This window comes from Meleagris gallopavo, chromosome 9 (genome assembly GCF_905368555.1).
Source record: "Meleagris gallopavo chromosome 9, MGAL_WU_HG_1.1, whole genome shotgun sequence".
Taxonomy (NCBI): Eukaryota; Metazoa; Chordata; class Aves; order Galliformes; family Phasianidae; genus Meleagris; species Meleagris gallopavo.
In genome coordinates, this window is record NC_139412.1 from 1685693 (window position 1) to 1707900 (window position 22208).

The 22208-nt window shown below is 54.5% G+C and overlaps 1 protein-coding gene across 2 annotated transcripts in view; it reads right to left on the bottom strand.

Moving 5' to 3' along the window:
- MID2 (midline 2) overlaps positions 1 to 22208 on the bottom strand; it is a 51853-nt gene that overhangs the window by 25392 nt on the left and 4253 nt on the right. For both annotated transcript variants that reach the window (XM_085230578.1, XM_085230579.1), the window contains exon 2: positions 16973 to 17694. In XM_085230578.1, coding sequence (XP_085086704.1) covers positions 16973 to 17638 — 666 coding nt within the window. In that variant the 5' untranslated portion in view covers positions 17639 to 17694. The remainder of the gene's footprint in view (positions 1 to 16972; positions 17695 to 22208) is intronic.

A 22208-nucleotide genomic window follows, 5' to 3' on the forward strand; every position in this document is an offset into this window, starting at 1 on the left:
TGATCTGCAGAGCAGTACTTAACTGCAGCTTTTCAAAAACAGAATATGAAATGCACGAAATGAATTAGGAGTAGAATTTGCACCTAACCAAAGGGGGTGATATGCTTTGAATTACAAGTACAAAATTAGCTTCACAGCGAAGCTAAAGCTCCTGCATTCCAAATTATTGCAGAAAATGGATTGAATTCTGCAGAGATCAGAAAGATACTGCATGAGAGGTCGATGGCAAATGATGGCGAGGAAATCAATTGGAGGGGGGGACCTGACTTGTGCTATGACCACGTCCCATCGTTTAGTGATACCAAGCCAAAATAGTGCAGAACACGCCTTTAATCTGAAATATTAATCGGCAGTAAGTGCGTAAGTTGCATCTCCAGGTGGTTTGTTCTCCAGATCGTGTGTTCTGCGAGGCTGGGACACGACTGCAGGCAGCAGGGCTGCGCGGCCAGGTCAGCAACACCCCGAACACCTGGGAGCAAATGAGGACGGCGGGGGGGGGGGATTCTGAAGGGCAGCGCTGGGGAGGGGCAGCAGCCTTCAGTCCCCGAGGATGGACAGAAAGGCAGCTTCACACCGAGGGGCTCAATGAGACGCCCCAAAAGGAAGCCCCAGCCCATGGCTGGGTGCCCCTCGCCCATTCACAGCCCACCCATGGCCTCAGGCACCTCCAGGAATGAGGCACCCATGGGCAGCAGAGCAGGGCCTCACTGCCCCCTGAACAAAGAATTTCCTCCTTATCTCCAGTCTAAACCTTCCTTCTTTTAGTTTGAAGCCATTCCCCCTTGTCCTGCAATCGGAGAATCCCCAAGGTAGGAAATGACATCCAAGATCATCCAATCCAACCACCCACCTGCCACCATTTCCCCACTAATCCACGTCCCTCGATACCACACCTAAACATCCCATGAACACTTCCAGTGTTGGTGACCACCGCCTCCCTGGGCAGCCCATTCCATCACCTGACCACTCTCACAGAGAAGACATTGTTCCAAATACCCAACCAGCCCTACCACGTACAAAGTCGCTCTCCATTCTGTCTGTAAGCTCCCTTTATATACTCAAATACATCACTAAAGACGTTTAAATCTCAGCCCCGAGTTCCTCCTGACCCCTTTCTGCCCCATTTTCTGAACCACCCCCCCACCCTCCTGCAGCACCTCGTGCTGTGCAGGGACACTGAGCTGCTTGCAGATGAATAACACAACTGAGCTGCTCCTCAGGGCCCCCCTGCTCAGCGTGCCCTGAAACAGCTCAGCTCCCAGCCCGCAGGATCAAACGAGACAATCAAGCACTGCAGCAGCTGGCTTTCAATCCCCCATTGCTCCAACTCCAGCACACATCCATGAGCTGTTTGCTGTTTCCTCCGTCTCACAGTGCAATGGGAGAGCAGGCTTAGGGGAGGGATGCGGACAACACACACCTCAACTCCTGCCCTGATATGCAAGGGGTTTTTCCCTTGGTTGCAGCCTCCTCGGGCAGCAGGAGGATGCCAGAGTGCTGCAGCCTGGCTGCAGGAAGGGGATAGAATCGTAGAGCCATTAAGGTTGGAAAGGACCAACAGATGCTTGCGGGATGCGCGTGGCCAGGTGCAGTTTCCAAAAGGAACAACCAATGGCTGAGGATGGTCTCCACCACAAAGTGTCACTCATGTCCCACACCAGCTTGGTTGGGACAGAAGGAGAAGCCCTGCATAGGGAGAAAGGGAAGGGAAAGTTTCCTTAAAGCTAGGCTCCTCACACGTATTTCTTCTCAAATATTACATATTAAAGCTCTTGATGGGGCAAAAACCCTCGGAAACTCCTACGAGCCCAGTGCAAAGCCCTACTTCCATTATTCACATGGGCTGGATTTCCCCCTCCTTCCAAAGCAGCCCCCGATGGGCAGGGGACCCCAGAGACGGAGAGCACAGTGTCTGCAGGACAGCAGCATCACTCAGTGGCATCATCCTCAAAAGCTCTGGGGACAGCTAGTGGGATCAGCATTGCCGTGATCAGAGGCACTGCATTATCTTCTGCAGCACACAACAAATAACACTAATGGAAGGGATAATGTCAAGCAGAATTACATTGGATTTTAAACAGCACTGATAGCACATGTTAAGCAGACATATAATTAGCACTTGGTGCCTTGATAATATTAATAACATAGCTAATTATAGCGATATAAATAGCCTGATTAATTGTCACAAAACATCAGGATCACTCTTGGAAAGGCATCCCCAAACCTTGCCACTGTTTGTCAGTGGGCACTAAGGCCAACACAGGGAGCAGCAGAACAGCCCTCAGAGCTTCATTCACCCCTCAGCAAGGCTCAGTCCTGCTTGGGACAGCCACAGCTGCCCCCGACACCCTGCCAGCCACAGACTGCATGTCTCCTCTGTGCACCATCCTTTCCATGCACCATCCTTTTCGTGCACCATCCTTTCCATGCACCATCCTTTCCGTGCACCATCCTTTCTGTGCACCATCCTTTTTGTGCACCATCCTTTTTGTGCACCATCCTTTTTGTGCACCATCCTTTTTGTGCACCAATCTTTCCAGGCAACACCCTTTCCACACACCATCTTCCCCTTGCACTGAAGAGGACTCCCCTTGCAACATCCATGCACCATCCTCCCTTTGCATCATCTCCCCATGCCCCATGCACTGCAGAGGGTTCCAAGCACAGTTTTCCCCAATCACTATCTTCTCCAGGCACCATCCTCCCCTTGCACAGTCCTCCCCATGCACTGGAGAGAACTCCACATCCCATCTTCTCCACGCACCATCCTCAACCCGCACTGTCCTTCCTTTGCACCTGACACAACTCCCCTTGCACCACCTCTTCCACGCACCATCTTCCCCATGCACCATCCTCCCCTTGCACCCCAATGCCTGCTGCACCGGAGCCTCGCTCCCTCCAGCAGTGCTGCAGCAGAGCCAGAGCCCAGGGCAGTAAGGCTGCACGGCAAACCCAGTGCTGAGCAGTGCAGCCCCCAATCTCAGCGCGCTCCAACACCCCGAGGGCGGCTGGGATGTTCTCAGAGCCTCTGTCACCGCTCAGCCCTCACACTTGTGTTTGCTTTAGATTTAAATCGCTCTATTGAACAGCTCGTTGGAAGGAAACAGAGCCAACTGCCTCCTCTTTTAATAACCTGAAGACAAACAGTGAGACGTGCTGTAAGTGCTTACAGGGAAGCGTTTTCGCTTCTCTGCTTCACCGCGCAGCCCTGACATCAGGCATTCACCAAGGAAGGAGCAACGCAGCCCAAATTCCTCCTTGTGAGCTGCACAGGGAAACTTTTCCACCTCCTCAGCGCGTGAAAGCCACGGTCAGGATTCTTGGGGGATTCACCGTGCGCTCTATCCCTCTCCAGCAGGACTGCTCCAGCTGCGCTGGCTTGGGAATGCTCCAGCAGTGTGCTTGTGGGGATGCTCCGGCCTCCACCCAGCACCTGGTTGCTGGGGCCACAGCCATGGGAAAGCCAGCAGCAGCTCCTGTCCTGCTGCTTGCAAAGGAAGAGGAGAACCCTCGGGTTTCTCTTGGAAGCAGACACAGCGCCGAGCGGGATGGGCTGATTTTGGCTGATCTGTTGCTTACGCTCCGCCGCAGCGAGACTGTTAAACCGGAGAGGGAGATGTTGAGATAGACTCACAGCACAAACTCAGCCTCGGGGCAAACTGACTTCTTTAACTCCTTGCGCAGACAGAGCAGCAGAGAACCCTGTGCCTTTTGCATGCCTTTTACCTCTGCTGCTTTTTTCTTTTTTTTTTTTTTTCCATTTTGAGGCTGCAAAAGCCAACGAAACGCTAAAGCCAACAAAAAAACCCCACAAACTCCCACACAACGCACGGGATGTGAGGGTGGGCACCACCAGGAAAGCACAGGGCTGGTGCTCAAACTGCTGACTCCACACCAGCCCTATGCACTGCCTCCAAAATCTCAGTTATTTCCTTTGGAAACCCAACTTCTGTCTCCCTCTGTTTGCAAAGCAATGACCTCTGCCTTCCTCCAGCTCATTCCCAAGAGTTCTGCTGGGATGGCACGGCAGGCTTAGTGCAGCCCTGAGCTGCAGCTGCTGAGCGTGCTGCAATGCTCTGCTGCAGGCAGCACGGCACGGAGCACGCCCTGCTTGTTCTGCAGGACACACCAGCTCAAAAACAGACTTTTTTTTTATTGCTTGGCGAGTCGGCAGCTTCAAGAGGGATGTTTTTCCAGCGCTGCTTGGCTCCTATCGTTTCAATGAAAACCAGGCCTGGGTGGAAATGAATAGAAAGCAAATGACAGCACCTCCCTTTGTTTTTGCTGAGCTGACACGTAGCTGCACTGGGCAGAATGCAAATCACAGCACTGCACTCCTGCTGCATCCCGCAGCATCACCCTCTGCAAACTTAGCTGCTCCTAGAGTTGATCTCTAGCAAGCTGCAGATCGCTGCAATCCAGGGAACGCTTCCTTTGGAAAACCAGAGCAGGGCAGAGCGGGGAGCACAGCACCACAGCCCAAAGCTCACGCTTTGCTCGCAGTGGATGGACGGGCAGACAGCGTTCGGATGCAGCGGGTGCCAAGCTGTGAGTCAGAGCTGGGCCGGTCACGAGGCTGGCTGCAAAACACCGAGCGCTTCAGAAAACAAACAAAGGCTCCGTGCTGCTCCCTGCTTACTGCTGGTTGCTTGCTGCGAGCCTGCAGCACGGAGCCCAGTCTCAAGTTCTGCATAATGCAGCCCCAGCTTCATCCATCTCACTGCTCATCCCTGGGCTGTGCTTCCCTGAGCTGCCTGTGCTGATGGCCAGTCCCTTGCTGTCCTCTGGGCTGAACCACGAGCCCCCCAATCCACAGAGGCCCAGAATTCCCTGGTGGGAGAAGGCACAGGGCCACCCATAGCCTTCCTGCATGGAGATGGAGACAGAACATTGTGGTTAACTGGAATTCCAACACTGGCTGTTTCCAGTCCCTAAACCTACAAACCCCAAAGTTTTAAGGCTTTCTTTTTCTTTTAAATCCTTTTTGAAAGATAGGACACTCTTCCATCGAACAGCACGAGCAGAAAGCCCACTGGAAGCACTGCTTTTGTGAGGGGTGGGAGTGCAGGAGCTCTGCCTGGCACTGGCGCAGGGCAGATCCTAACCAGAGGGATGGCTGCAGTGGGACATCGGTGGGATTGGGGCTGGGGGCCACAGCTACACCCCACCCCAAGCCACATAGCAGCGCATTATGTTAAGGCAGTGTTGGCACGGCCCGTGCGCTCCCTGCCCCCTCCCAGCTCCCTTCCTGCACATTCCCAAGCGGCTCCAAAGGCTCCTTTCAAAATGCAGCGGTGCCGAGGCACAATAACAAAACCACCACATTGATCTTCCTGGCAGAGGCCTCCACAAAGAGAAAACCTTTCTCTGGTTTCCTTTTCTCTCCTCCGTTTCTCCCCCCGGTCCCCTCATCTTGCTTGACCAAGCTCATCTTTGCTAAGGGGAACTTTTTGTTCCCTCTGACGCCGCTAATATATGTGTTGGCAAGGATGTCTGCAAACATATATCTTCCATGAGAGGCCTTGTCACGGGCATTGAAACCAGAGCAATTAGCATTTTATTTGGATCCTTCACTGGAGATGTTGTACAATGTTCTGAGAAGCAGCCACTGAGCACTAAATAACCCGCACCGGCGGATGCTGGAGGTGTGACACAGCCCTCAGCTGGCCCAGGAAGGATTACCCAGGGTTAAACAAAGATAACTTACAAGGGAGACCCAAAAACCCATTTTGCCCTATTCTCACTGCAGCTGGCGCTTTGTTTTTCTGAGGGGAGAGGCTCCTTTAGGAGTAAAGGAAAGGGGCCAAAGCGCACAAACCCAACAGCTGTTGTCACCCCCAGGCCTGGCCCTGTGCGTAGCACTGTCCCCTTACACCTCTACATTCAACAAATGGCCCTGTTTCCAAAAATACCAAGAAAGGCATTGCTTGTGGCAGTGGGGTGCTGCCCTGCAAAGCCCCTCACTCGAGCTCTCAGCAAACACTGCTCTCTGTGGGATGTGCCTTCCAGCCAGGATCTGCGAAGAAGCTGCAAGAATGGCTGAAACGTGGGAATAAATGGGCAAATTTGGGGATAAGCAGATAAAGCATGAGAATACGGGATGCAAACAGGGAGTGGAGGGGATGGCAGGCTGGGAGTGAGGATGACGACTGCGATCCCACAATGCCTTCTGGAATCCCTGCGATCCCAGGAATGCCTTCTGCTGCAAGATGCAGCATTTCAGCTGAGTGCTGAGCTCTGAAGCTCAAGCAAAGCCCAGAGGGAGAGCCTGTGCCCAAAATAGCCCCTGGGAAGGCATGGGTACGTCATGGCTTTCAGCTCAGCAGCTCTTCAAGCTGAGAAATTCACCCGGAGCCACTCCGGAGCAATTGTGCTTGTGCAGCAGCAAAGGGGAGACCCAAAGCAGCAAAACCCAGAGCTGCAAACCCCTTCTGGATGGTGCCAGCAGCTGTCTGGACAGCAAGAGCCTCGCTCTGCGTCTGCTTTGCATTGCCATCAGCACATCCTGCAGCACCGGCCGCTCTGTGCCAGGTGGGTGCAACAGCAGCACGTTGGGTTTGGGTGTATGGGATGGCACGGAGAGCAGCTTCAGGATAAACCATCCCATACCACGAGCAGAGGGAGAGAGCAGGAGCAGCCACTTCCACACTGCAAGCTTCCCATTGAGATAAACAGTGAGATGCTGGGGCGCCCCTGCAGAAGCGCAGTGATTTACTGTCCCATGGGCCGCTGTGTGGCACCAACACACGTGTGTGGGGCACTAATTAAGCCTGATTGGAAGACCTCAACATCTGCCTAGAACCAAAGCTCAGCCCCAAAGCACAGCTGGTGCCATCCTCTGCTGCCCAGAGCACAGCAAGCACATTGCAGGAGAGCACTTCTCCTCTCCGTGCTTCTGTGAGGATAAAAAATATGAAGAAATAGATCAAAGAAACAAAAGCCTTCTGGTACATTTTTCTTTTTTTCCCCTTCTGTTTCCCAACTGGTCCCAAACATATTTCCTGCTGAGGCAGACACGGAACACTGTCAAATGAAAAAATAAAAACAAAAATCGCAGCTTTGAGAAAGGAGCACTGTTAGGTGGGAGGGTGAATGGGCTCAGAGCCCTCCTGGCACAGCTGAGCTGCCCCCCATGGGGCTGTGCCACCCCAAGCTCTGGGTGTGAGGGCATCTCAGCTGGCCCTGTATTAGCAAGCAGAGGCAGCATGATGTGCACAGACAAATCCCCAGGGCACGTGCCTCATCTCCCTCTGCTACGCAGAAATGAGCCCATGAGCACAAGTTGTTCCTCTGCTGGGGAGGGATGTGCTGTGATGCAGTCAGGGGAGCACCAGGAATGCCAAAACCCCACGAGGAACAGAAAGGCTGTGCGACTGTGTGCTAAGAGAACACTGGGTTTAATGCTGCCTGGAGACACCTGGATGGAGAGCACCCCAAAGATCACCCACGCAGCCCCTCTGTGCCATTTCTTGCTGTTTTCTGGAGCTGGCAAGTGATCCAAAGCTGCAGACAGCATCCTGCCCCCCAGTGCCTGCCCAGTGCCCTCCCAGTGCTGTGGCCTCTGTGCCTCACCTCCAGAAAGGTGAGCGAGCTGATGCTGAGACAAAGAGTTGAGACAGCAAATCATTAACAGCACATCACGTTTTGCCCCAGTGCTGACAGCTCCATCTGAAAGGCAGGTCAAGGGAATCAATAGGTCTTCCCTTCTCCTGAGAGCTCAGAAGACCCCACTGCCCTGCAGATGGAGCTGCCCTCAGCGCCAGTCCCTTCCAAGCCAAACCATGGTACAACTCTATGCAAGGCTTAAGGCTGAGCCACAATTTGGGGGCTGCAGCGTCCAGCTGGCACACAAAGATATGGGGACTGCAACAGCACCCAAACCTACAGCTTTAAGAAGCGAAACAAATCCATCTAGGCAATGAGTGAGTCCTTCCCCCAGCTCAAAAGTTTCCAAAGGCAACAGAGGCTTTGGGGAGGGCAGGTCTCCCGGAGCCCAGCCCTGTCTGCTCAAGGGATGACCCAAATCCCACAGCCACGAGTAGCCCTGACAGCATCCCCTGATCCCCAGCTCATGTTCTGTGGAGGTGAAGACTTCACAGCCCCTCTGCTCGTCGGCTCAAAGCACCACATGGGGAAACAGCTGAGCCAGCACTGCTCCCTGGGAGCCCACTTCAGCTGCACGAACAGCTCCTGCACGACTGCTTCCAGGTCAGCTGCAGGGAACCAGCCCAGAAACCAGCCCTATGCTGGCAGTCCAGCACTGCTTCTGCCAGCTGGCTTGTACTGTATGCCTAGCCAACTGGCCAGGGTTTTTTTGGGGTTTTATTTCCATGAGAGAACTGCACCCAAGCCTTGTGAGCATCACGTTCAAAGGGATGGATGGTGCTGCACCTCTGCATCCCATAGGCACAGAAATTCCCTTTCACCTGTCCTCACCTCACAGCTGTCAGTGTTCAGGCTGCAGGCACAACCCTAGGCAGGCTGAACACCTTGCATCCTGGTTTCTCTGTTCCCCCCAGTGCTATCTCTAAGCTCTGTTTCCCAACTCGCTTGGGTTCCCATGGAGGAACCAAGAGCTTCTGGTAAGAAATTTTTGCAGAAGCTACGTGTGGCTGGAAAGAAATGGGGACCTGCGGAGCACCCTGAGGGTTTCAGCGAGTTGTGGGCCCATAGAGCATCTCCAGACCCCACTGCAGAACTCCAGCTTCCCCAGCACTGCCCGAAGCGCTGCCTGCCGCCGCTGCCTAAGGAGGTCCAGCTCTCCTCTTTCACACCCAATAAACCCAGCAGCCTCCACCCACTGCTAATCCCAACCCCGCTCTCCCAGCACTGCAGCAGTATGGAAGTACTCAGGGTCAGTTATTTTAAGACGAGCTTTTACCAACCCGCATTGCAAAGAGCTTTCCGTCTTGTTAACACCGCGCTGCAGACACCCTTTACCCTGCTACCCTGAAGCTCATTAAAACATCCCCTTCATCAGCGCACGGACAGGACAGAATTCATTCCCAGGAGGCCAATGGGGGTCATTTCTTGAGGCTTATTCCATCAGACTTTGGATCTCCTCAGCTCTCTCCACCACAAACCCAGGACGCAGAGCTGCAGCGCAGCGCTCTTTCGCCCCTGACCTTTATTTCCAAGCCATCCCCATTAAACAGCACACACAGAAGGACATCCCATGCACGTTTGCTCTTGGACCTCTCCAAATGCCAGATGTTCGGTTCCCAAAAGCCCCTTCCATCCGAGCAGCACGGAAGGAATCTGGATTTATTGCTTTGGCACGCCGTGCAGGACACACGCCTTCCTGCGCACAGCCCATGGGTGCACCCCATAAATCAGCAATGCCCATACGAGCATGGGGGGCTCCCAACAGCTTTCCCAGAGGGAAAAATCATGTATTGCTAAGAACATTTAATGCTCCAGCACACCCCTTGCTGCTGTATACCGGGTGTACCCACAGGGCATGGTGAGGGAAGCTCTGCTTGCCCCAGGCTGATGGGACAGCGGCGATGGCACCAGATATCCCATCCCAGGAGCACTATTCGGGCAGGACCACATCCCATATTAAAGGAATGCAACTGGGAGGATCTGGAGGGACCCCCAGTGCATAGAAATGGAGCTGATCAGAAATATCTCTGCTCTTCACATGTGGTGACCATTTTGCTCCATGCTGCAGAACAGCACGGTGCCAACCCAATGCTGTCACCCCGCACCACGCAGCCAGGACACCCCATGAGGACAGGGCTCTCCCACTGCAGCCACCCACGAAACAGGAGCTCTGCAAAGCAACAGGGTGCAAGATTTTGTAGGCCTGGAAGCCAGCCCAAGAGGTTCTGCTTTCCACATCTCCTTGGAACGAGCAAAACAAGGTGAGTGCAGAAAGGCAAAACTGGAAGCGCGGCCCTGCAGGAAAGAAAAGAGCAGGAGCTCTGCAGCTCTCCGACCTCGTGGTCCTGAGGTCCTTTTCCAGTCCCAGCACAGAGGGGTTTTGATCAGCACACACCCTGCTACGGTCCATGAGTTTCTACACAAGGCCCATGACGCTGATAGGATACTACAATCAGTTTTTTTCCTCGAAACAAACAAACCCAAAAAGCAACATGCCAGCCGTCACGGTAAAATCACTAATAACACCTGCACGCCTATTTAAGGGCTTAATGTGATAACAACAGCAATATGCAGCATCCCAGAGCGTGACTTCGAGCCTGCTCAGAAATCCCCACGCCATCTCTCTGAGTGCACATCACCCAGCCTCCAAATTACTGAAAGACCCTGAAACTCCCAGGACGCGTCCTCTGAGCGAGCGGATGCGCGGGGAACAGCTGAGCGCAGCCAACAGGAGCACTGCCTTCCCCAGCCTAACGAAGCGAGCCGTGCTAATGCAACGCTCTGCATATTCATGAGGGCCCAGAACGAAACACATCCTGAATAATAAGCAGCATCCACGCGGGGCAGGAATGGCAGGAACCATAACCAGGAATGGAAAGCTGAAGGCGATGCCATGGGGTCGGTGCCGTGAGTTTTGGGGAAAAGGCAGCAAAATAGCCAAGAAAACAGACAAGATAAACCAGCTGGGGGTAATGTCCCACCTTTGGGCAAAGCCCAGGCAACCTCCAGGCGGGCATGCTTCGTTTGGAAGGTGGGCCCACTCTCATTTTCCCAAGCAAAGCTATTCAGGCAGAACCAAAGCAGCGGAAGCTCAGCCCCACAGCCCTGCAGCCACCGTCAGACAGAAGCCTTGAAAATGAGAACAGCTTGCAGTTGTTTCAGGAAACAGACGTGCTGTGCCGGGGAGGAAAACGCCCGCGTTGAGTTTGCCCTGCAAGAGTTTGGACTGCAGAGCAGCAGCAGGAGAGGAAAAGCTGCGCTAAGTGGGAACCGAGGAGCGGCAATGGGGAACTCCAGTCTGAAGCCTCCAGAGAGATGTTAGAAAGAAAACTGTAGCATGAAAGCAGCTGAACTGCTAATAAATCTGTTGACAAGAGGAAAATAAAAAGCTGTTCCATCCCATGACAAGGGCTGGATGCAACGAAGATTAGGGCTGATGGGAACCAAAACTGGCTTGAAAAACTGCAGGGCTGCAGCTCGAGGACTGGCACAGACTTGTTCCAGCGAGGAAGAAGTATTATGTATTAGAGATTATTCCCCTCGTCCAGAAATAGAAAATTGAACTGCTCAACTCATCATCTCCCACGTAAGCCTGTTTGACAGACACCATGCCCCCACCCAGAACAGGAGGCAGCCAAAGCCAATGCTGGACGTTGCATGCACTTAAATCCCTTTCTTTATTATTATTGCTTTTATTATTTTTGCAGTGCTTGATCATCATTCCGGGTGCAAAGCAACTCGACAGAGCTGTGCAGAACAGCAGGAGGACTGAGACCCAAGGGGAGGGACAGCCCCTAGAGTGGGCACCCCAGAGCCCCAAGCTGCTGCTTGACCTGGGGGCCATGGCTGCCATCCACCCCATTACTCATGAGCAGGATGCGTGTTTTCCAATACCATCCTGCTTTCCATGGCTCTCCTCCCACAAGCCCATTGGCGCACATCAAACACCAAGAATGTTGGGGGTTTGAGCAAGAAAGCATTCCCCAAAGGCCATAAACCCAACGTTTTGCCAAGGGAAGACGTTGTGTAACTGGAGATGCAACGTGCTTCCTGCTCAAATCTTTGCCTGGCAAAGCCCCTTTGAGCAGGAAATTCTGCACGTTCCATACCCCCCAGCCTGTGCATGGGGCCTGAGAGGGGCTTCCCCACCAATTAGTAATCATAGAATCGTTAAGGCTGGAAAAGCCCTCTCAGATCCCCAACCCACCCCATCATGCTCTTCACCACCACCCTCAGTGCCACATCCCCACTGTTCTGGAGTAGCTCCAGGTGACCCCATCACTCCCTGTGCAGTCTGTGCTGCTGCATCGCTGCTATTTTGGAAAAGAAACATTTCCCAATATCCAACCCAACCCTCCCATGGTGCAACTTACGGCCGTCACCTCTCATCCTGCTCCCACACAACTAATTGCCAATGCTCACAGCCCCATGCACCCAGCCTGGCCTTGAGTGCTTCCAGGGAAGGAGCATCAATCGCAGAATCACAGAAACACCAAGGCTGGAAAAGACCTACAAGACCATCCAGTCCAACCATCCACCTATCACCAATAGTTCTCACTAAACCATATCCCTCAACACAAAATCCAAATGTTCCTTGAACACCTCCAGGGTTGGTGACCACCTCCCTGGGCAGCCCATTCCACTGCCTGACCACTCTTTCACTCATTTCATTCACAATAACTCACTAAAAAATCCAACCCCCTGTCCATAAATGGGATCTCTGGGAGGGAAACCAAGGCATCCAGCACTCAGTGCTGATTCCTGATCCTTCTGACCCACAGAGGATCAGAGAAAGAGCGACCATTGCTGCAGACTGGGAGCTACACCAGACACGAGGGCACACACTGATCCCTTTTCCCACTGCAGGATAAAGAGGACAGGAAAGCTTTGCATCTTCATGCAACCCATGCTCCATAGGTAAGCACGTGCCTGCAGCACACACCACATGGCTGTTTTTAGCAAATCCAAGCACCACCACACTGGCACGGATGCAGGTGCCCCAGCTGGATGCAATAGGAAATGACCATTTGCTCAAGAGAGACCCTAAGCCCACATCTTCATCACACCAGAAAATCACTCTGGCATCTCACGTGCCAAAAAAAGCCAATCACAAGGCTTTGCATCTCCATCTCCAGCCTGGACCTGGAGAAAAGCAACCCAAGCAGAGCTGCCTCTGTGGGAACAGCCCAGTGCTGCATGCACACAGTGCACCAGAGCTCGTGCATCTGTGCCAGTGACATCTCCCTGCGCCCTGCCAGGAGTCACAGCAGTGCCAGCAATGACCCTGCTCTCAGCTCCTGTATGCGTGTGGGAAAAGGAGAATTAAAAAACAAAACCACACGCACACAAAATGCAGTTTAGCCCCATGGCAGTACAGTAAATCATAATGAAGCAGCAATCTCATTGAGTCACACCGTGCAAGAGAGAACACGTCCCTCAGTCCCCAGGCACAGAAGCCCCACGCTCAGCACCAAGGAGAGGCTCCTTGCCCTCACTCCTCCCATCCCACCGCCCTCTGAAGGGCCCCGTGGTGCCCATCACTGCCCTGCACATCAGTTGTGCAGCACAGGGACTTATTCAGTACATTTCTCCAGCTTCAGTCACGCTCAGAACGCACCGGAGGCACAAAGCGTGGTGGGAGATGGCTTACTGCTCCTCTTGGAGCAAAGAGCAGGAATGAAAGCGTTACTTTATTTGAATTTTTGGGGCTATTTCCAGCATGTCGATCGATAGAAATCTCAGCAGCAGCAATGAGAGCTGTCCCAGCTCCTGCAAAAGGAGTGGGGCAGAAGGAGAAGCAAAGCAGTGCATTACTGATGGCACAAAACCCCTTTTCCTGCAAACTCCTTCTGCTGTAGAACCTCCAGAGCAAACCCTGCATGCTGTTACCCCCCCAACCCTGCTTTTAATTTCATTTTTAGTGCTGATTTTACAGCCGGCGAGGTGAGCAGGTGGGCTGCTCCCATCCCTAACGCCATGGGGAAGTCGGCAGGGAGCCTGCAGGTTTGGGCCACTCACAGCATCCCGTGTGTGCAATGCTGCCCATCTGCTGGGAGCAGAGCTGTGTGCAGGGAGAGCTGCAGGAGGAGGCAGGGCAGAGAGATGCCTTCCACAAACTGGTGGAGCAAGAACAGCACCCGAAAGCAATGCGCCTTGGGCAAGCAGTGTGGTGTAAACATGCAGAGTTGGGGATGCATGGAATAATAGAAACAGAACACACCTTAAAGGGAGTAGAGGTGGGTCCTAAATTGCCTTTCAATGGCACGTGGGCAGTTTGGAGATGCCCAGGTCCTGGCTTCAGCATGCAGAACTGCAGTACTTTGGGATCCAACAAAGAACCCTCACCAAAGAGGTCTGCAGAATGCACGGTGCTTTGGACAAATTATAGTCACTAGCTCCAAGTTTCCATCACACAGATAATAATAATAATAAATCTGGAAGGCATTGCTAGCTGGAGCAGCACGATGAAAGCTGTGGGCAGCGGGGCTGCAGGGCAGCTCCTGTTGGGCTGCAGAGCATCGGGTGGGCAAAGGAACACAAGCATTTCCATAAAAAGCAATGGGCCCAACCACGGTCAGGGCTGTAGGCTGAGGCTGTGAGCAGATGAGGACTAAAGGCAGCTGCAAAGATTGACTGCGGTGTCAAAGCTTGGCTCAGGATCGATCCTGTGGTGTTGGGACGAGGCACCCAAAGAAGAGCACAAGAGAAGCACAGCTGCTGCCCAGCCAGGGGCTGCGCACTGATAAGCACACTGCAGCCATGCCATGTCAACCAGAGCCCTGCAGCAACTACAGAGCAAAGAGCAACAAAAGGAAGAAGTTTCCACCACGCATCGCTTAGTTTCAAAACCAACCATTGAGTGTCAGCGTGCTTAGAGCAACGCAGAAGCAGTGGTCAGCAGAGTTTGATTTTCCATGCTTTGCAGTCCATTACACTCTGAGATTTATCTGAGGCCCCAGCAGAGTGCAACTCGGATGAGGCATTTCTGCCAGCGTGGACGGAGCTTGCACTGCAGTTCATTTGGCATTCACACAGGCAGCAAAACCCTCATCCCTCTTAGCTCGGCTGAGCAGGCAGAGACGCAGCTTTGCATTTCAAAACGCAGTTCTTCCATTCCCTCCTCGCACTGCAAGGGGCAAAGCAGCGATTCACCAGCCTGCCTTAGGGAAGGAAACTTTCTGCTGGAGGAGGGTTACCCTGGAGTCATCCCGCAGCCCTGGCTGGATGCTCACATCCCACATCCATCCCCAAGCACTCCTCACCTGGGCAATTCCCACCTGCGAGAGGGAAAGGGGGAACAGGAGGCTGCTGGAGCACCGTGCCAGCAGAGCTGCTTCTCTGCCAGGGAGCAAGGAATCCACCCATGCTGGATGAGCAGCACAGGGGAATGTTTATAGCAGAGGAGAGCTTCCCTCCTCATCCAAAATCACTTAAGACTGTTATTTAAACATGGAGGGGAGGTGTTCTGGCAACGTGTACAGATTTGGTTGGAGCGGCAGCTTAGCTTGTCAGGGCTTTTGCCTTCACATGAGCCTGCTTGGCTCGCCGACACGATGGGGAAATATTAAAAGGGCTTTAACTCCTGTCCCAGGGTCCTATTGCACGCAAACATCCACGGACCTTCCTTTCTAAGGTTTCCAATTTGCTAATTGAGACGTTTCCTCATGGAAAAAGAATGTTCTGAAACGAGGAACGCTGCGCTGGCGCTGAGAGGGGGGACATGGAGGTGAGGCACATCGAGGGGCTGTGTCACCAGCACAGAGCTGGGAGGTTCTGGGAAGGGCAGGTGGGAAACCTGCCTGGGAAGCAGCTCGTGGGAAACTCTCCGTCTAGGAAGACGGATGCCTGGAGAGAAAGCTTTGTTCTTCCCTTTTCTAATCAACCCAGAGCGCACGGAAGAAGTCATCTCCATTTTTGCAAGTGATGGAAGTATTTCTTCTGCCCTCAGGAAACGCGAGAGCAGAAAAATCGATGTTGTCTGAGGGATTAACGAGGGAATGAGCCAAGAAAAGCACTTCTGGGGCAGCACAAGCCCAGAACATTACGGGAGAAGGGACTGAGGAAGAAGTGCTGGAGAAGGGTTGCAACTGGAACGCAACCGCAGGCGCAGCCCCATCGTTGTGACCCCAGATGGGACCAGTTCTGTTTTTTTCTATATTAAAAAAAGAGAGAGAATTTAGGCCATTTTGTAGACTCACAGAGAACACATGGGGGACAGAGAGGGATTTCTAACTTTATATAGGTCAAACATCATCCACACGGGTTCACATGGTATCCAGCTCCAGCACAGGCGCTGCATAGAAATGAAGCTCGCAGCACCCCAGAGGGCTGCCTGAAGTTTGCTCTCTGTGAGCAGGGAAGCAGGGATTCACTTTGGATCGATACGAGGCACAGGGTGAAGTGAGGAGGTCTGGAAAACTACTGCAAAACTACCCTTTCTGCAGCTCGTGGGTATGAGGGTGGGACAATGCCGCGCTGGAGGTGGCACTGCTCACTGCCAGATGTCCTGCAGGAGGCCAAAGGACAGAGGAGCAGTTTGGGATGCTGGGGCAGGAGAGGGGAAGCTCCATCCCTGCCTCCTTCTGCCTCCATCACAAAATCGTTCAGGTCAGAAAAGAGCTCAAAATCACCAAGTCCAAGCCATCAAGTCCCAGCCCACCCCACCATGCCCATCCCCACGTCCCTCGGTGTCACATCCCCAGAGTTCTGGAGCACCTCCAGGAACGGTGATCCCACCACTCCCTGGGCAGCTGTGCATCATTGCTCTTTGGAGTTTTTCCTAACATCCAACCTGACCATCTCCTGGTGCAACTTAATGCCATCACCTCTCATTCTGTCATAGCTATCTGGGAACAACGATGTGACTGACCACACACCACCACAACCTCCTTCTGGGGAGATGGAGAGAACCACGAGCTCCCTCCCGAGCCTCCTCTTCTCCAAACTGAACGATCCCAGCTCCCTCAGCCACTCCCCATAGGGCTGGTGCTCCAGACCCTCGCAGCTCCTTGCCCTTCTCTGGGCACACTCCAGTGCCTCAGTGTCTTTCTTGCAGCGAGGATCCCCTCAGCTCCATCTCATCTCTCATCTAAGCATGACGTTTTGTCGTGGGGAACCCGCTGCTAAGCCACATCCTTTTTCCGGCCAGCGATGCCAACAGAGCGCTCCTATTTCCGAGCCATTTGCTGAGCACAGGCACGCTCCCCACTCTCTCCATCCACATCCAAGGAAGCCGATGAGCTGCAGAGCCTCTCACCAGCAAAGCAACCCTGGAAACGCAGAACCTGAAGGAGCCCAAAAGCTCCAACTCCCACCTCACAGACGCCACGCGGGTCCCCAGCACACCCCAGCCACCGCATACCCTTACCTTGAGCTTCTCGAAGCGATCGCTGAGCGACGCCACTTGGTGATCCCGGTGCCGCCCCACCAGTTTACATAAGGCACAGATGAGCTGGTCATCAGCCACGCAGTACATGTTCACCTTCTCATTCTCGTGCTCCAGGCAGGTGAGACCTCGGAAGTGCGCGTCGGGCACGGGTTCCACCAGCCGGTGGCTGGTGAAGGGCTTCTTGTTGGGGTGCGTGGCCCGCAGGCAGCGGTCACAGTAGGACACCTCGCAGGTGATGCACGTCTTGACAGCATCCCTCGGCGGGTCCTGCTCACAGAACTGGCAGGCGATCCTCTCGCCGCCCACCGACATGGTGGGGTTGGGGCGGTAGGGCCGATCGCGGCGGCTCTCGCTGGGGGAGTTGGGGCTGCTGAGCGACGCCTTCTGGAAGCGGTCGATGATGTTTTGCAGCGTCACATTCCTCTTGAGGCCCTCCAGGCCACGGTGGTTGAGGGAGATGACATAGCGGCAGGTGGGGCACTGGAAGGCGCTGAGGGGCTCGATGCTCTCGCCGGAGGAGCAGCCGGACAGCAGGATGCGGTGGGCGCAGCTGAAGCACAGGCTGTGGGCGCAGGGCAGAAGCAGAGGATCTTCGAATAACTCCAGACAGATTGGGCAGGTCAATTCGGACTCCAGTGTTTCCATCTTTAGTTAAAACGATCCCAATCCAGCGTCAAAACCCCGGGAAGCTGGTCTGTGACCTGCCGGGGGGAGAGCAGAGGTTTGATGTGAGAAACAAAGCCGGGCAGCTCCTTCCCACCGGGAGGTCACCAACAGCTGAATCTGCACAGCTTTGTGGCTCTTTAGGAAAAAATCCTTCCCCAAAAGAGCAGTGATGCACAGCACAGCTGCCCAGGGAACATTGGGGTCACCCAGAGGTGTCAGTCTCGTAGTTGTTGTTCCCAGATAGCTATGATAGGAGGAGAGGTGATGGCATTAAGTTGCACCAGGAGATGGTCAGGTTGGGGATGAAGAAAAACTCCAAAGAGCAGTGATGCACAGCACAGCTGCCCAGGGAGCGGTGGGGTGACACAGAGATGTCCCAGAGCCATGGGGATGTGGCACTGAGGGACGTGGGGATGGGCACGGTGGGGTGGGCTGGGGATCTGAGAAGGCTCTTCCAACCTGAGTGATTCTGTGATCCTTTGCACCCCGATGCTGCCCAGTCCAGCCCCCAGCTGGTACCAGTGTGAGGGAATTCTGCAGGAGGGGAGATGCACTGGGAGCAGGAGGAGGAGCCTCTCCATCACCTTCCACCCCAGCCAGGAAGGACAACTCAGACAGTGCAGCCGAAAACAAAAATGGGAGAAACCACACGATTCCATGCTGCCAAAAGAGAGCAACCAGGGGCCGTGCTGCTTTCCCACACTTGCAAGGGCAAAGCCAGGCCATGAGGTACCTTCCTCATTTCGGTGAAGGGAAAGAGGTGAATTGCATCCCAGGAACTGAGCAAAGCGGTTCCTGAGGTCCAGCACTCCCAGCTCTCTCCCAGCTGCCCACTTTTAGGAGCAGGGAAGGAAGAGCAGCCAAATTACAGGCTGCACACTCCCAGCCCTCAGCTGTCCTTAAGCCAATGATGCCCAAATCAGCTCCAGCTGGGGGAAAACCAGCTCCAGGCTTGCACTGAGCTCCTTTCAAGCCACTGCCTGAGTGTCCCCAAAATGCAAGCTTGCACGTGGAAGAGAATAACAGCCCGCCGGGTGCTAACAAGAGAAACCGCATGCTTTCCTCCAGCTTCGGCACGGCTGTGTGCGGTAGCGAGGACTAATTAACGAGGAGGGGCACGGCGGTGGGCTTCCTCCGGGTCTGCTCTGTATTAGAGGCGAGCAGCCCGTGCCGCTGGCGAAACTGCAATCAATTAGCCAGCCCCGCTGCTTCCCTGCGGTGCAGGAACACGCTGCTGGAGGAGCCTGCTCAGAATTAGCATGTGAGTGCACAGGCTCGGCACCAGCCCGGAAACATCTCCTGCAAATGAGAGGCAGCGTTTAATTAGGTGGGAAGAGGCTGGGGGAGCCCCGCACTGCGGCTGCTGGGGATGCTCCACGGTGGAAAATGCAAACTGCAACCAAGGATGCACAGAAAAGGCAGGATGGGGGGGGGGGGGGGGGGGGGTCTTGCTGAAATTTGTGGCGTGGGGGACACCTGTGAGGGAATCTGCCCATGGGATGTCAGTGCTGGTACCCAAAGGGTGTGCATGGAGCCCCAAGCCCACCCCTCCAGGAGCCCTCAAAAGCTTCCAGCTTTTGCTTTCCAATTCAGGCCACAAGTTCAGGAAGAAGCTACCCAGGAGAAGCTGCACGTTGTGTCTCTTCTGTACCTTGCCTCTCTTTGCTCACCTCTACCCCAGGAAAGAAGGCAGACATCACCCAGGAGCTCACAGATCCCAGATGCAATCTGCAGCCCCGCGCCAGCTCACCAGGGCAAGCAGCACCTCCCACCTCTCTGCAACCCCTCCTGTCAACTCACAGCTCTGCCTGCCCTCCAAGCGCTTCCCAGCAGCAAACACCATCAGCACTCTGCCTGTCCTGCTCCACACAGCTCCAGCTCCTCCCTGCTCCGGCTCAGGGGGCTCATGACACTAAGCAACGTTCTGATCGCGCATCACAAATGCTGCAGCAATCTTCCCGCAGGCTCCACGGTGCCACACACCTCCTGGGAGACGGAGTTCACTCCCTGCTTTGCTGCGATGCTCAGGGCTCCGCTGAGAGGATGCAAAGCTCCTCTTTGCTTTGCCCTGTTGGCCATTCACACATTAACCTTTGTTTTCCTCCAGGACTGCATCCCTTAGGCAGCAGGGAGCCCTGCAGACCGTGCTGCCGTGCAGAGTGGGCGCTGCACCTGCGTGCATCAGGCGCTCCGGAGCCTTTCATGCTGCACACTTTGATGTTCTCTTTGATGTTCGGGACGAGGAAAAAACCGATCAGATTAAAATCTGCTTTGTTGATAGTCATTAACTCCCTTCAAATAAAAACAACTTGAGGAGGGAACGGGGGTTTACAAACAGCGCAGCATTGTGTCCAAGGGTCAGCCGGGCCATAGAAGAGCACCGAGCAGCTGGGCTGGGATGTGACTGCCTGTAAACAGCTCTGAAATGAAGCAGGAGAGAAAAGCAGACGGGCAGCATCCTCTCCAGGCGTGGTGGCTGCTCAGCACTCTGTCACATATCCCCACGTGCTGCTCTGTGCATCCTCCACTCTGCTTCCCAGCAGGCAGACAAGAAAAGCAGCAGCCCGGGGACAGGGGAAGCACAGCAGACCTGCCCCATGTCTGCACCCTGCCTGGCTCACCAGCAGCATCCCAGCCCGCAGCCCAGCCCAGAGCATCACCAGCCCCATGGGATGCAGCAGGGAACTGCACTGAGGATCACTAAAGCACCCCATCCCCTCTGTCAGGTCCCCCCATTCCCCACACCCCAAGGGAGCTCTGCACACCCCCAAGGACAGCTCTGGGCTCCACACTGCAAAACCACTCCACTCCTCTCCAGGGCAGCTCTCCAGAGCTCACAGGTGGGGAGCTCAGCCCCTTCAGGCCCATCAACCACGAGTTTCCCCTTTGTTCCCCCCTCACCCCCCTTTCCTTTTCTTCTTTCTTTTCTCCCCCCAAGGAAATAACTGCAGCCAGAAGGGCTCCGCCGCTTCCAAGAACGAGCCTTACAAAATACACCGCGCTGTTCCACCCTTATGTCTAAAAAAAAAAAGTTATAAAAATATGGCAACCCTTTCCTTAATTGGCTCCGTGACAGCAGGATAGGAAACGCGGGCAGCCGTCGTCTTTGCGCTTTTCGTTGTCTTTGGGAAAAGGAGCTGGGAAGAAAACCATAGGAAAAGCAACACCCCCAGCTGGCCCCATGGCCGCCCTCAGCCCCACATTCACTCCCAGCCCCACGACAGTCAGGCTCATCCACGCTCCCTAATTTTGGTGGTACACCTCCCCCCCTCCTCCCAAGTGCTGCTCCCAGCAACGCCAGGCCCTGCACCATCACCTCTCAGGTGGGTGCTGTGCCTCGTTCCCCCATCCCAGCAAGGGGATTTTCCCAATACACCAACCCACACAACACGGTGGTGTTGGAGGAGCCCAGCCCCACTGTGCATGGCTCCCATTCTTCCACAGGTGCCTTCTTTGGGATTTTCCCCTTTTCTCACACTTTCCAGCACCGTAACACATCTCCATTCATCAAGCAGCTCTATGAGTCAGCACCAGGTGCCGGCTTCATAATGTGCTATTTGGGATCTGTGCAGATCCAGCACCAGGTGCCAGCCCCATAATGCATTATTTGGGATCTGTGCAGACCCAGCACCAGGTGCCAGCCCCATAATGCATTATTTGGGATCTGTGCAGACCCAGCACCAGGTTCTGGCCCCATAATGCATTATTTGGGATCTGTGCAGACCCAGCACCAGGTTCTGGCCCCATAATGCATTATTTGGGATCTGTGCAGACCCAGCACCAGGTTCTGGCCCCATAATGCATTATTTGGGATCTGTGCAGACCCAGCACCAGGTTCCAGCTCATAGTGTGCTATTTGGGATCTGTGCAGGTCCTGCAAGCACCCAGGCCCAGCAACCACAGCTGATGGAGCTGTGCACGTCCCCCCACTGCCCATCCCAGAGCAGTTTGCTCTCCTCCCATCTCCACTCTCTGCCATTCCCCTTCACAGCCCAGCGCACCCAGCTGCCCTGGGAGCCAAATCCCTCTGGCTTTCTCAGCACTTTAATTAAAGCTCAGCCTGGTGGAAACACCGGACCCTACCAGCAAGAAATCCACCTGCCCGGAGCCCAGCAGGAGCACCCCAGCACACAGAGCTGGCACAGGGGCATGGCACACAGCCCCCGTGAGCAGCAATGCAGCTGGAGCTGCGCTGCAGCCTCGCAAGCAGCCAGAGGGCTCCAGCTCTGCAAGGACAAGGGGAGGGCACGGCTGCAAGCTCTCATCCCAGGGATGGATGCTGCATGAAGATGTGCGGGGTGCAGAGACACACGGCTGTGCAGCCGCCCCACGGAAGCTCAGCTCCCTTACTGAGCCAGATGCAAAGCTTGGGGTTCCTGTGTGTCTCCCAGCACAGATGATGTTTGCATCCAGCTGCTACAAGCTGACACAGCGCAGCATGGAGCCAGCCAGGCTCCCCAGGACCCTCAGACCCTGCATGCGCTGAAGGAACCTTCATTGTGGGACATCCTTAAGACAGATTGCTCTTAAAGAGCACTGGCCAGCTTGC